The following is a 15,241-nucleotide window of genomic DNA, read 5'->3' on the forward strand; positions in this document are numbered from 1 at the left end:
ACTTGGTAGACCAGGCTGGCCTCGAACTCAGAAATCCGCCTGCCTCTGCCTCCCGAGTGCTGGGATTAAAGGCCTGCGCCACCAGGCCCGGCTTTTTTTTTTTTTTTTAAAGTAATAAATTGCACAAATTTAGTGGGTAAGTGGAGGAGGAAGGATAAAACTGGGACATGCTGGAGAGAATGAAAAGGCCAAGGAATGCAGTGTGATGAGTTAAAGCAAGGAAATATATTGCCTTTGAGCACTGCCCTGGAGAGAGAGCTCTGCTGGCAGGAGAAGGAGGTGTAAGATCTTAAGGAGAAAGAATTAACTTATCTAACGTAAAAATGCACAGCATTAATTTGTGGGAAGAGGTCAGTCCAGACCAGGCAGGGCCACTGTTCTGCTCTTCCTCCCTTCTCCAGGAAGCTGCGTCCCTCTGACCCTCCACACCCATCTTCCAGATAATAAAGCATCCACAGTTGATGGAGTTTGGCAGTGACAAGTTACACGCCACCCACTGTGTTTCTGGTTTTTAAAAAGTTATGGAGTTCGGGAGTTGGAGGCTGAAGTAAGATATCAAGGTGAAATCCTTGACCCTTTAGCATTTCTCAGAGTGAACATTTTCCTGGTTTATGCTTGCTCTTTGTTTTATAAGTTGTCTTCTTTGCAAAGGTTGAAAACACTGAGTCTTAGACTCTAGCAGATCTTCAAGTCTGTAATGCAGTGAGTGCAGAAATAGAATTTATTTTGTCGTGCTTTTACTCAGATAGATAATGTTAGGTTTTGATTTGATGCTCTGAGCTTTGGATCCTACTTTAATGTGGGGTGTCTATAGAGTAGAGAATCTCTTACCAGCTCTTATTTCTCTTAGGTTGATAAAAGTATTTCTTCATTCATTTCTTTTTTAAACCTTTTTTAAAAAGTGTGTGTGTGTGTGTGTGTGTGTGTGTGTGTGTGTGTGTGTGTGTGAGTGCACAGGTGTGGGTATGTGTGTCTTGCTCAGTTTCTTTTCACCTTGTTTTCTTGAAGCAGAGTCTGGTTTGCTGAGCTGGGAGCCCATGGGTCCTGACTGTTTAGCTGTAGTAGCCAGTTTGCTTCAGAGATCCTGGGCCCTCGTCTGAGAGCCAGGCTTGCAGTGGCCTGTCTTACTTGTGTTCTGGAGATCCAAGCTCTTGGCACGTTTGTATGTCAAGTGCCACACCTGCTTGGACTGTCCCCCTCCCTTCCCCCAGCTCCTCATTTCTAAGGAACTTCAGTGAGAGTCTTTAGTTTGGTGTTTTTTTTGTCCTGTCTCTTTTACCTTTGTTATTTCCTTCTTTCTGCATGCTTTGGGTTTAGCTTGCTCTTCTTTTTGATTCTTATGGGGCAAGCTGAGGTTATTGATTAATAATTTTTCCTTTTTCAACATAGGCATCTGGAGCCATGCGTTTTCTTCTGCACAGACTTTTGCCGTGTTCTGAGTTCTGGAAGTCTCTGTTTGGCCTCATCGTAGCATGCTTTTAGTCTGGTGGTGATTCCTCTTTGATTTCTGGCTGCTCAGGAGCGTATGTTTAACTTTTGCACGTTCACGACCCCCTTCATCCAATCACTGCATGGCTTCAGTCCTCTCAGATTTATTGGGGCTTGTATCATGAACCACCATTCAGTACATCCTGGAGAGTGTATGTGTATCCTTGAGGAGGATGTATATTCTGCTCTTGTTGGTTGGAGCGTTCCTTAAGTATGTTTTCACCCAGCGCCTTGGTAGCTCCTTGGAAGGCGCTATTCTGAGATAAGTGCTGAGAGCTGGGGGCCCAGTATTAAAAATGAGCTTATGGGGGGCTGGTGAGATGGCTCAGCGGGTAAGAACACCCAGCTGTTCTTCCGAAGGTCCTGAGTTCAAATCCCAGCAACCACATGGTGGCTCACAACCATCCGTAAGGAGATCTGACTCTCTCTTCTGGTGTGTCTGAAGACAGCTACAGTGTGTACTTACATATTTATAAACAAATAAATCTTTAAAAAATATTACAAAAAAAGAGCTTATGTCTAACATTTTAGATTAAAACCATAACCACTTGTTTTAGTTAATAGATGAATTGCTGGTGGTAAATTATGAAGATAATTTTTATAAACTGACTATTTTCTCATAATAAGCTATGGTATAAAGCAGATGGTTTTCAGTTGGTTTTTGACACTGAGAGAATTTCTTATCTTGGTTTCTTGAATTCTATCAGTAGAGTGTCATCAAGGCCATTGACTGATTTGGTCTGACGGACTGATAAGACAACCAAAGCATAAAGTTCATACTGTTCTCAGGCAAGATAAGCCATGTGTACTTTTGCTGTGCTCTGATCTGACAGTATGTAGCTCTTGGATAGAGAGAAGCATTTTTCTTTATCCATATCCATTTCTCAAGGGCCAGGGCTTCAGAGAAAAGATCGTGTCCTGGACAGTAGCTATATTTAGTTCCACCCCTGTGTTATTTATAATAATTCTTGGTACTTTCTAGGACCCATGCATGTTCTCAATTTAAATGGGTGGGCTAATTATAACCTACACATTTACTGTCTTTGAGGTTTAGACAGAACTTTCCGTATTGTATGTAGTCATCCAATGCTGGATGGAAAGGTGAAGGCTGGGAAACATTGCTTGGCTCTCTATACTGCTGGCTACTTATTATACCTAGCTTGCTGTGTTAGGGAGCGAGGGAAACAGTCCTTGGAGGGTTCAGAGACATAGGGGCCTGCTCTGGGTGGACTGACTCCTACAAATTCTTTAGGTTCCAAAGCATTAGCATCAACCACAAACAACTCTGAAAGAAGGCTTTTCTCTAGGATACAAGTACCTAGAAAATGGCTGTGTTTGCTTTAAAGCAGAATAGAGTTTTGCTATGAACTTGGTACATTATCATTTTGTCCTTTCTAAGTGGTATTTGTCCTCTTAACTGTGTTTAGGAGACTGAGTCTTTGAAGATACTGGGGGCTAGGAACTGGATGAGAGAGAGCATCTTAGAGTAGAGGTTCAGATTTTTAGACTTTTACAGTGTTACATAGATCAAGGTTGACCTTAGTTGGCTGCCTGCCTGCATTGGTTGGGATCGGTCAGCTACTACTTTACAATCCATGCTAGTACCAACTAGCATGGCTTTGGCTAGCTGTGTTTGAGCAAATCATCATACCCATTTGGCTCACTGTGCAACTGGAAGGTGTCTGCCATCTTGGATCTCATCTTCTTCATTGGAATCTGGAATCTCATGACAGCAGAAGCACTCCCAAGTGTTCCCCTATTGCACGGCACATTTATGACAGTCTTTTTCAAATACATTTCTTTTCCCATGTGAACTATGTTTCTCAAAGCCAAGATGGAGGGAACAACCCCTAGGTTCTCTGGGTGACATTTGGGGTGGGTAAGCAGGTTGCAAGTGCTAAATTAACAAGCCCCTCCATCCTGAGTGTTGGATCTCTTCCTCCACATTCCATGAGGAGTTTCTGGTATCTCAGCTTTGGTTTTTGGCCACATTTGAGTCCAAGTTTCGTCATGTACTTGAGTACATTATTTAGAACTATCCCCAGCTGTTCGAGTTAGCATTGTGAATCAAAACTCGTCTAGGGAATCTCAGTTCAGCCTGATTTCAATTATGATCACATTTGTCTCTGGTTTAACACCTCCAGAATCTTTTTGATCCCAAGATTTTCTTTCTCTAAATTAAAACCTTTCAGTGCCTTCTCTGTGTGAATTTATGTGTCTAGAAGCCATGACAGAGAGGATGGATGGTGCAGGCATCAGTCTTAGGTGAGGCAATGTCGATCGGGAGAGAGAGGACGGCTGCCTCTGCTGCTATAGGGGCCTGAAGAAATTGGGAGTTTCTGTTCCTTGACTAATCCAAAAGGTCTGAGTCTGGTCTTTCATGACCATTGGCCTCTTCTGCTCCTGGCTTTAATGGAGTAACTGGTCCGTGGCTCACTCTCGTGCATTTCCTGTGCTATGTATGAGTCTGCCTAAAACATAGTGGCTCAAACCCACGTAATTACCCCTCAAGTTGTTTGTTTCTCCCGTGTCTCTGTGCCACAGGAATCTGGGGAGAGCTTGACTGGGCTTTGGGATTTCTCAGAAGTTACAATTAGGTGGTGGTGAAGTGGGCACTTCATGGGGTGTGTCATGGGGCTTAGAACGCCCTGCCAACAGAGGTCGTCTACACTTCCAATAGCCTGAGGCCAGCTGGGATTCTTGTCCTCCTCTCAAGGCTTCTCTAGGTGGCATCTCCTTAGGAATCAGCAGAGGGACAATGGGACTGCCTTCATGGCAGCACAGGGCTCCAGCCCAGTGTCCAGAAGTTCTCAGGTTTGAAGGTCACTCAGTGTTGTTTTTGCCATAGTCCCAAGCGCATCCACAGCATTTGCTAAAGAGTAAAAAGCAAAAACAGTGTATAGCTAAAAGTCCATTGAGAAAATAATAATAAAGTGAAACATATTTGATTACCTCTGGCTTTGCCCAACGCTCATGTCTGAGTCTGCCCTAGCTGTGCTTCAGCAGTCCTGTGGCCGGTAGGAGGCACCGGGCTGACAGCCACAGGGCAGCAAACCCTCTGAGATCACCAGAAATCCCCTGGTTCTCCGCCTTGAGGATGGAAAACACCGAGGGCTGTTTCCTTTCCTTTGCTTCAGCCGTCTGAGAGGGTCTGGAAGCAGCTGACCTGTCTTTCACTGTCTGCCTTCACGGTACCCTGTCACTCGGCAGACAAAGCCTGTAGGCTGTAGTCTAAGGCCCCGAGCTTGTAGGTGCTGTAGTCTAAGGCACTGAGAAGACAATTCCAGAATTGTCTTCAGCGGGTGCCATGGACTTGCCAGTGTTTGTTCCCTTCACAGTCATGGCATCTTCCAACTCCACAGAGACAGTGCATGTAGTCACATCTGTGCTGTGTGGTGACTGATGGTTATTGCAGACCACAGAATCCACTGTAACGGACTAGAACAGGAAGGACTTTTAAGTGAGCCAGCTTTGGAATTTGTGGAATGGTGTGGTAAAAAGTTTAAATGCCTCCCTGTCAAGAGAAATGCTTTGAACCACACTGTAAGCTGGTGTGACCGCTATCATATGACGTTTTAGTTAACTGTTTGTCTTTATGGGTCACAGAGTTTTGTTCAGATATATTAAAAACCATTTTATTATTTGCTACTAGAGGGAACTTGTATTCTAAAACATTGAATTATAAAATTTCATATTTGTTTTGGCTTATGGTTATTTCCCCTTGGAAATTGTTTTGTACATTTTGATTCCATGTCCAGAGTACCCCTGACAGTCTGTATTACCCGTACTTCATCACAAATGCAAAGTGACTAGTATTTTGAAAAGTGCAATCCTTATTTAAAACAGTTCAAAAATTAGATACCTTACAGATACATGGAACTTAAACTAAATCTAGTATATAGACTTTCAGATTGCCAGTATATCAAACAGGATGGTAGATGTGGGTGAGGCGAGTTGAGGATTCCTAGTAGTAATAAGCACAGTCACATGATTAGGCAGCCTTGTATTGTGGGCACCAAGGAATAATGCTCACACTTAAGCCTTGTGTTGACGGTGATCTTTAAGTTGGTCTTTAAGCCGACCGACTGGAGGAGCCACATGTGCCTGGTGGTGATGTTACCAAGCCGGCTGCCCCACCTGGATGGGAGTCATGGGTAAACAAGGAGAACTTGGGGTGAGTGCTGGTCTCAGTAGCTGTCAGATCGTACACACTGGACAGCCGTAATTAGGTGGACAGTTGTGAGCAGCAGGAAGTTGGACCTGCTGGGGTGAACAGATCCAGCCGAAGCCTTGGGAATCAGGTCCCCTGGGTCTGCAGTGCAGTGTAGGCCCATGGTTCCTTAGCCTTTGATAGTTCCAGCTCCAGCCTTCTGAACTAACAGAACTCTGAGACCCTTGGTTCTAAAGGATGGACAGCCTCCTGGAGCCTGTGCAATTACTAGTGCCCGCTCGTTCTCGACCGCCTCTTTCTAACCTGGCTTCTACCCGATCTCTGTCCTTTCTGCCCCCATTGCCTCTTTGTTACTGCGTTGTGCTCTCTTGAACCGTTTAACTCCTCCTTCAGATAGGCAGCCCCAGCCACCTTGCTGCTTTACTGTCGTGGCCTCCTGACTTCCCAGCTCTGCTTCCTGAGGTGTCACAGCTCCTTTGCTGCTGCTTTTTCTGACCGCCTGGCTGCTGCTGCCATGGTTCTCTGCCACTTCTGCCGCTGTGGCTGTCTGTAGTCAGTGCACTTCTTTCTCCTCCTTACGAGCTCTGCCCACAGTACTAGAAGCAGGCAAGAAAGAAAGGACCACTAAAGAAAATCCTTTGGGGTAGTGTGTCTGTGTGTGTGTGTGTGTGTGTGTGTGTCTGTGTGTGTGTGTGTGTGTCTGTGTGTGTGTGTGTGTTTGTGTTTGTGTTTGTGTGTGTGTGTGTGTGTGTGTGTGTGTGTAGCAGGCAACACAGAGTATCTCTTAGCTCACTCACTAAATTAGGGTGCACAACCTACTTATATAGACAGAGAAAGGGTACTTGGATCAGTCACAGCCCACCTCACACACAGCTGAAGGCTTTTGTTTGCCCTAGCCACAGATGCCCTGTGTGGCTAGCTTTGGGGAACCGGTTACAGTGATTACCAAGCCTTAGGAAAACAAAAAGTCCTGGCGGAGGCCACGCCTACAGAGGAAGAGCATGAGTGTGGTTGTTGTTCAATTGTCTGGAATGTTCCAGATGGCAGTGACACAGTCCAGTTTGGTAGATTACTCCCCCCACTGCCCGCCACCTCAGCCTATTTTCAGTGAAATGGACATTAGGAACTCAAGGAAGATGTCATTGATACTAATGGTGACTTCAGCACCTGCCCAGAGGAGGAGGGAGAAATGGCTCTTCTTTGTCTCAGTGAGAAGTTACATCTGTAGGCGAAATGTGGCTTGGTTAAGCGGTAGATTTTTAACAATGGCTTTTTAATTATATCTCTTAAATAAAATTTGAACAACTTAGAGAATACATAAAAGCAAACAAAACCGTCTCCATGCTATGGGGCAAGGTGAGGTAGAGATTCTCCTCTAAGAGCAGTGGTGGGACCAAGCAAATCAGGGAACGCTGTGGAGTGGTGGGAGTGGGTGGCCTGTCAGGCAGGAGGCTCCCTGCCTCTCCTGCTTCCTTTTCTCTGGGGCCATATCTGTCTTCCCTTGGGCTTTTCTCAGGCAGCGTATGCTCTTGAGTCATGAAATGAGCAAGTAATTGGAAATACACAGACTATGGAATAAAAGTACACGTCCTAAAAATAGCAGCTAGTTAGAATTAAGTGATTTTTTATTAGATATTTTCTTCATTTACATTTCAAATGCTATCCTGAAAGCCCCCCATACCCTCCCCTCGCCCTGCTCCCCTACCCACCCACTCCCACTTCCTGGCCCTGGCATGCCCCTATACTGGGGCATATGATCTTTGCAGGACCAAGGGCCTCTCCTCCCATTGACACTAAATGATGGCTGACTAGGCCATCCTTTGCTACATATGCAACTAGAGACACAGCTCTGGGGGGTACTGGTTAGTTCATATTGTTTTTCCTCCTATAGGGTTGTAGACCTCTTTAGCTCCTTGGGTACTTTCTCTAGCTCCTCCATTGGGGACCCTGTGTTCCATCCAATAGCTGACTGTGAGCATCCACTTCTGTGTTTGCAAGGAACTGGCATTGCCTCACTAGAGGTAGCTATATCAGGGTCCTTTCAGCAAAATCTTGCTGGCATATGAAATAGTGTCTGGGTTTGGTAAGTGATTTGTTTTTGTTGCTGTTCACAGGCAGAAGAAATACTTAGGCAAGAACTGGAGAAAAAGGAAACACCAAGTTTATATTGCTTGCTTGGAGATGTCCTGCAAGATCACTCCTGCTACGACAAGGCTTGGGAGCTGTCCCGGCACCGCAGTGCACGTGCCCAGCGCTCCAAAGCTCTCCTCCATCTTCGGAACAAGGAGTTTCGGGAATGTGTGGAGTGCTTCGAACGCTCAGTGAAGATCAATCCCATGCAGGTAAGGCTTCATAAAGTCTTCCAGTCTTGGCCTGGGGTTTCCTTTCTTAAATACAGTAATATGTAGGATGAATTATTGGTTATATAAGGAGAAAACGTCTATATAATACACACACACACACACAAATAAAACATTTAAAATATGTTTTCTGTATGTGTGTATGTAGGTGCATGTGTAGGGCAGAGGACAACAGGTGCCAGCCCCCAGCAGCTGTCCACCTTGGTTTTCAGGATGATCTGTCGATGCCTCTCATTGATCCAGAGCTCACTAATAGACTGTGTTGACTGCAGTGAGCCTCAGGGATCCTGCTGTCTGGTCCTCAACGTTGGCATTGAGAAGGCATGCAACCACTTGGGCTTTTGTACATGCCAAGCCTCAGGATCAGGCTGCTGGCTGATCCTGTACTGATGGAGCCATCCCTCCAGCTCCATTTAAACAATTTCATGAGATTTGAAAAATTACTGCAAAAGGTATCTAGATCCTTAAGTCTTGACAAATCTACAGGAGAGGACCTAGTTTTGAGGAGTTGGTTTTCATTGGCAGCTGTACCAGTCCAATGATTCTTATTACATGTGATTTTGTAACTTCTGGAGATAATTTTGACTTTCATAATGGGGAAGTGAGGGCATGTGCTATTGGCTTGTGAGAGGGAGAGATATCAGAGATATTGTGGGGCAGAAATCCCACGATGAAATAAATATCTCCGTGCACAGCATAGCTGTCTGTACAAGCTTTTCTGGCCTTTCATGTCAGTAGCATTATGGTTGAAAAACCATGCCCTAATTTAAATCAGTCTTTCCTCCTTTGTCTCTCAAAGCTACTACCCATCCTACCCTATACAAGAGAATGGGATGGTCCTACCCTATACAAGAGAATAGGATTTGCTTCAGCTTTGAGAGACAAGTTGTACTTGAGCAGGTTATGGAGGGTTACACTGCAGAGCTTTAGGAACAAAAGCGGAGGTGTGTGCTGAAGGGATGGGAGAGTTGTAAACAGGCTGATTTTTCAGAGCCAGAGGAACTAGGGCCTTTATAATGGGAATGCTAGATTGACTCAGGCTATCAAATGGCTTAAATGTGAGGCTACACTCACTGTCTCTTTGTTTGGTTGTTAGGGAACCACTAAAGTTGATTTATGCCATGCTTTGCCTTCAGTGCAGGAAAGGGGTGTGTACAGAGGGACTCGGGACCATTGTTTTGTGCACACAGCTATGGGAGGGGGACACTAGATAGCCTGAGTAAGAAGCTGGTATCAAGCTACACTTGCAGGGGAGTTAATTGGTGCGGGAGGGGCACTGGAACAAAAGGATGACTTGGGGGAAGTTGCAAGGGAAGACTCACAGGCTTGATGGCTGTGTTAGACAATTTAGAACTAATTACTGAGACAAAGAAGTGACAGCTGTTCAAAGCACAGTCACAATACAGACAGATGTTATGTGAGGATTCTTTGCAGCCTGCCATGTGTCTTCAATTCAGGCAGACCGAAACAAATGCCAAAATACACAGGCATTTATTTGGTGCTCCAGTTCTGTATAACTGCTACAAACTAACTCAAACACTAGACTTAGTAACTTGTGACCCAAGTTACTAAGTTGAATGTCTCTGAAGAAAGAGCTGTCATTACAGTGTGCTGTCTTTTTTGAGTACCACAAGAAAGAGAAGCCAGAACTTTAAAAAAACAATGTTGTCCATAAGATTAGTTTCAATGTGAGGTCTCGGTAAATGGGGAGCGGCACCTGCCGAGCATCGATGTAAAAGCAGCACTGTTTGGTTTTATGTTGAGGGGCTGCTGCATTAACATGCTGTTTGTGGTGCTTTTCTCAGAGAGCCAGAAGACACGCACCACTTACATCAGTGCTGCCATCCACTCACACACACCCATTTCCCCCCACACGACTCATAGTAAAATTTAATCTTGGGCTTTGGGGACTTAAGTACTAAACACTGAGGTAAGTAGGGGAGGAATCTCCATAGGTTGACGCAGGGACCCATGTAAAGCTTGAGTTCTTGTTTCTGTTGTTAGTCATTCTTCCCCTTGTCCTGACTTTTTTTTTTGTTTTGTTTTTGAGACAGGGTTTCTCTGTGTAGCCCTGGCTGTCCTGGAACTCACTCTGTAGACCAGGCTGGCCTTGAACTCAGAAATCCGCCTGCCTCTACCTCCCAAGCACTGGGATTAAAGGCGTGTGCCACCATGCCCGACTTTGTCCTGACTTTTATGGAAAAAGTAAAAATGAATTGCTTAGATATCAGTATGTTTAGCAGGGATAAAGGAAAATGTTCATTCCTGTCATGTGATCCAACCCAGCTCAACACATGTTTTTTCTTTTCTTTCCTGTTCTGGTCCTCTCTCTTTTGAAAAGCTTCTTTTCTCCTTAATGCCTCTCCTTGGTTAACAGATACCTCACCTTTGTAAGGCCATGTGATGTCACTGGTAGAAAGGACTTGAGACTCCGGTAACCAGAGGACCAGAGAGGGGAGTAGTTCTGCTGCTGGATGGGGAAGGGGAGGCAATTGTTGAATGAGGGATGGGAAGCGCCAGGATGCTGAGAGGGGAGCTGGCTTCTCAGAGGAAAGGCATGGATTCTAGAGTTCATATGGCTGTCCAGTGTATGCTTGCTATTTAGGTGGCCCATCCAGGGAGGGTTTGACTTTAGTTCTGTAAGAATTGACATTGTTTTAATTCCTTAATTAAAGATTTTAATTCCACTTTGGACTGAGAGGGGCAGCTAAGGGAGTGAGGGGAGGGAAACACGCTCACAACTGCCTGTAGCGCCAGCTCCTGCAGATGAGCGCCCTCTTCAGGCCTCCAGCAGTACCTGCACTCATGTGCACACACACTCAGATATACTTATACAGAACCTAAAAAATAAAAATAAATCTTAAAAGGAAAAGAAGGCTATATCCAAATGTAACTTGCAACTGTGAGGTGAGTATTTTTTCTTTTTTGTTATTCTTTAGCACTTCACTTTCTATGTAGGACAAATGAAAATGAGCAAAATTAGTTTTAATAGAATAATTTCTTGTAATAGTTTAGAGTTTTGATCTATTAATGCATTCTGGATAAAAGGTACTAAAATTCTGGATAAAATTCCATCTGTCATGGGACAAATCTAACATTTCTAAATGCTCCTGTAAATTCATGTAAACTAAACAGATATTGACGATGAAGTTACTTGTTTTAGAGGACATAAATTGCACAAAATAAGATGCAATTTTGCTTCATGTATTTCCTGGTACGTGGCTTCTGTGTTGTTACTAATAGTAGTGGTGGCAGTATGTTGAGATATTGGCTCACTTTGTAGCCCAAAATGGCTCAGAAGTCACGGTCCTCTTGCCTCAGTCTCCTGAGTCCTGGACTTATACTTGGTAATTATATTTGAACCAACATACTTGATAGATGTTTGATTTGGGGTTTTAAAATACAGTAGTATTTAAATTCTCCAACATGATAAAATCGACAATAATTGGTAAGTAGTTAATAGATATGCTTTTAAAAATCATCAGCTTGAAATTGTTTTAGTATTCTCTGTCCTTTTGAAAGGGTTGTGGGCTGGAGAGATGGCTCAGTGGTTAAGAGCACTGACTGCTCTTCCGAAGGTCCTGAGTTCAATTCCCAGCAACCACATGGTGGCTCACAACCATCTATAATGAGATCTGACTCCCTCTTCTGGTGTGTCTGAAGACAGCTACAGTGTACTTACATATAATAATAAATAAATCTTTAAAAAAAAAAAAAGAAAGGGTTGTTGTTTGGCCAGGTGGTTATGTAGTCATGTGACTACACAGTATCAAGGGCCTGCCGTATAGCAGGTGTAGATGAGGCATGCATTAGGCTGTGCCAGCCTATGAACAGAGAGCAAAGAGTTTGTGCTGGAAAAGAACAAAAGGAGAACCAGTTTGTGAACCTGCCTTAGGGTTATCTAACTCTATGGATAGGGGACTCCACTGTGATTTTGTGTAAATGTCCGATATGGCACACATAGTATTGTTGAAAATTTAGCTAAAGAATGAATGTCATAGGTGAGTATCAGTGACTTTAGCTGTAAGAAGGAGCAGGAGCAGGAGCAGGAAGGAACAGGAGCAGGAGCAGGAGCAGGAGCAGGAAGGAGCAGGAGCAGGAGCGGGAAGGAGCAGGAGCAGGAGCAGGAGCAGGAGCAGGAGCAGGAGCAGGAGCAGGAAGGAGCAGGAGCAGGAGCAGGAAGGAGCAGGGGCAGGGGCAGGAGCAGGAGCAGGAAGGAGCAGGAGCGGGAAGGAGCAGGAAGGAGCAGGAAGGAGCAGGAGCAGGAGCAGGAAGGAGCTGGAGCAGGAGCAGGAAGGAGCAGGGGCAGGGGCAGGAGCAGGGGCAGGAAGGAGCAGGAGCGGGAAGGAGCAGGAGCGGGAAGGAGCAGGAGCGGGAAGGAGCAGGAGCGGGAAGGAGCAGGAGCAGGAAGGAGCAGGAAGGAGCTGGAGCAGGAGCAGGAAGAAGCTGGAGCAGGAGCAGGATGAGGTTTGCTACAAAGGAAAATTTTCGAGTTTACCCTTGGATTGGCATGATTGAAGGAAGCCTTGGAACCAGTGTGGATGCCAGATGTCGTGTGTGTGTGTGTGTGTGTGTGTGTGTGTGTGTGAGAGAGAGAGAGAGAGAGAGAGAGAGAGAGAGAGAGAGAGAGAGAGAGAGAACGAGAACAGGGGATTGAACCCAGGTGTTGGCACATGGTAACTATACATTATACTACTCAGCAACATCTCCTGACTCAGATGTCTCTTAAATTAGCCACAGGAAATTCAGGAAGAAGGGAAAAATACCTTTTTGCAGGAGATGTGATATGGTTTTGGGTGTTAAATAGGAGGTGACGGTGCTGTGTTAAAGCAAAGATAGCTGACAGTGCCTTAGTGCTAAAAGCCTGAGGGAAGAGCCATTGTTTAGATCATGCAGATGCTGTTCCTCAGCCATAAGTTGAAACTACAGTAGTAAACAAATTTCTTAGAGAACATTGTACCAGCTTAGAATATGAGACAGAGTCCTAAACTCTGGACATCTCAAGTGACTGGAGGAAGGTAGGAAAAGGACCCTGCCAGAAATACAAATGAAATGGAACACGCTAGGGTCAACACAGCACATTGGCCAGAGGGGAAAGAGCTAAGGGAAGGGATCATAGAAATGAAACCATCAGGGTGATGCCAAATGCTATAACATTCAGAGAAAGCCAAGAACTGGTCCCTGGTGTTGAAGCCCGCTGGTGACGATCAGAAACAGAGTCTGAGGGCTGAAGAGTGGGTGCGGTGAGACAGCAGATTACCATCAGTAACCATCAGATTATCATCAGTAACCTGCTCACTAGGGAGCTGGTGGAGTGCTGAACCGAGAACAGACAGTTAAGTAAAGAGATGCTAGATGGCCTTGTTTTGTTGCAGGCAGAAGTGAAACACTCTGGTAGACAAAGGTGGAGGGAAGTCAGTGGCAGTGCTGAGTGGTAGGGTCAGTCACTAGGAGACAGAGGGATGGGAAGAGATGAAACATTAGCTTTCCTGAGACTGGAGCTTGTTAAAGCATTGATGATCTAAGCTAGGATGTAATGTGGATTCCTTTAGACCATTTAGCAGTATTGAGAGATGTAAAAGCTTGTTAAGATGCTGTATTAGTTAGGGTTTTACTGCTGTGAACAGACACCATGACCAAGGCAAGTCTTATAAAGACAACATTTAATTGGGGCTGGCTTACAGGTTCAGAGGTTCAGTCCATTATCATCAAGGCAGGAGCATGGCAGTATCCAGGAAGGCATGGTGCAGGAGGAGCTGAGAGTTCCACGTCTTCATCCAAAGGCTGTACTGGAAGACTGACTTCCAGGCAACTGGGGTGAGAGTCTTAAGCCCACACCCACAGTGACACACCTACTCCAACCAGGTCACACCTATTCCAACCAGGCCACACCTCCAGATGGTGCCACTCCCTGGTCCAAGAATAAACAAACCATTACAGATGCAGACTTGCAATCCTTTGTTTGATGTGTGTCAGTGGGGAGAGGAGAGGTGTGAGTCCCCTGGGACCAGCAGAATGAAGTTGTAAGATTGATTTTGGGGAGCTGTCTGGCACAGGATGCCCAGGGAATCTCCTGAGCTCTCCCTTTCAGCCAGACCTTTGAATCATGGCTCATCCCAAGGCCTGGGCCACACTCACCCTTATGTACAGGGCAAATGTCGTCTGCCATTTTAGTGGGTTTTGTTTGGAGGCCGGATCTTACTGTGTAGGCTAGGTTGGCTTTGAGCTTGTCATTTTTCTGCCTCAGCCTCCCTAACACTGGGTTTATGGCACGTGACACTATGGCTGACTCATTTAAGCTTTTGAAAGGATAAAATATCTCCATTTGAAATGCGATCCAATAATTTCTGTCATAAAGTTATTACTTGTGGTAGAAAATTCAAGGAGGTTGATGTTCCCTTTTCAAAGAGCAGACAGGATGGACATATGTGAATAATATGTACAGAAAAACAGAATCTTTTTCTTTCTTTTTCATATTGGCAAGCAATAAAAAAAGAAAGGAAGGAAGGGGAAAAAAAGAAAGAAACTCCTAAGGCTTAATTTTACAGCTGCCAAGAGACTTGAACCCTGTGATAGTGACAGAGAATAAGTACAGTGGGCAAGGCAGAGAAAACCTGCCTGATGCCTGGTTCTGAGGCTAGGAACCCCAGAGCATGGCACAGGCCAGTCTGTTCTGTGCTTGCATAGGTGGAAAGCTGAGTCTGCAATCACTCCACTGCACGGAAAAGCAGAGCCAGCCTAAGTATGGGCTAGCTCAGTTCCGGTGCAGTCAGCCTTCTACAGCAAACGTGGAACTGTTTCTCCTGCCTGGTGCTCTGCAAGAGTGATGGGAGAAATCACTGTTGCCTGTTACCTGTAGCCAACAGGAAGATAAACCTACTGGGAAGGCCTCGGGTGCATGTGAGTTAAGTGGTGTAAGTTTTCTGGAAAGAATAGGCAAATAACAGAATAGCTGTAAGCATCCAAACATGAAGGGAAACAGCATTAGACAGCCAATAGTAGAATTCTTTTACAACAGTAAAAGAAAAATTGAGGAAATTATCCCCTCAGGGAATCAGTAAAATTGACAGGTTAGTGTTCACCTTCAGTGAGGGGAGTATAAGAATATAAGTATGGGGCCGGGTGTGGTGGCACACACCTTTAATCCCAGCACTTGGGAGGCAGAGGCAGGCGGATTTCTGAGTTCGAGGCCAGCCTGGTCTACAAAGTGAGTTCCAGGACA

General features: G+C 45.1%; 1 protein-coding gene across 1 annotated transcript in view; it reads left to right on the top strand.

Moving 5' to 3' along the window:
* The window catches only part of Ttc27 (tetratricopeptide repeat domain 27), a 136,542-nt gene that overhangs the window by 68,906 nt on the left and 52,395 nt on the right, over nt 1-15,241 (top strand). Inside the window, exon 13 of the mRNA XM_029531208.1 lies at nt 7,774-8,001. Coding sequence (XP_029387068.1) covers nt 7,774-8,001 — 228 coding nt within the window. The remainder of the gene's footprint in view (nt 1-7,773; nt 8,002-15,241) is intronic.

The sequence above is a fragment of the Mus pahari genome, chromosome 18 (genome assembly GCF_900095145.1).
Source record: "Mus pahari chromosome 18, PAHARI_EIJ_v1.1, whole genome shotgun sequence".
Lineage (NCBI taxonomy): Eukaryota > Metazoa > Chordata > Mammalia > Rodentia > Muridae > Mus > Mus pahari.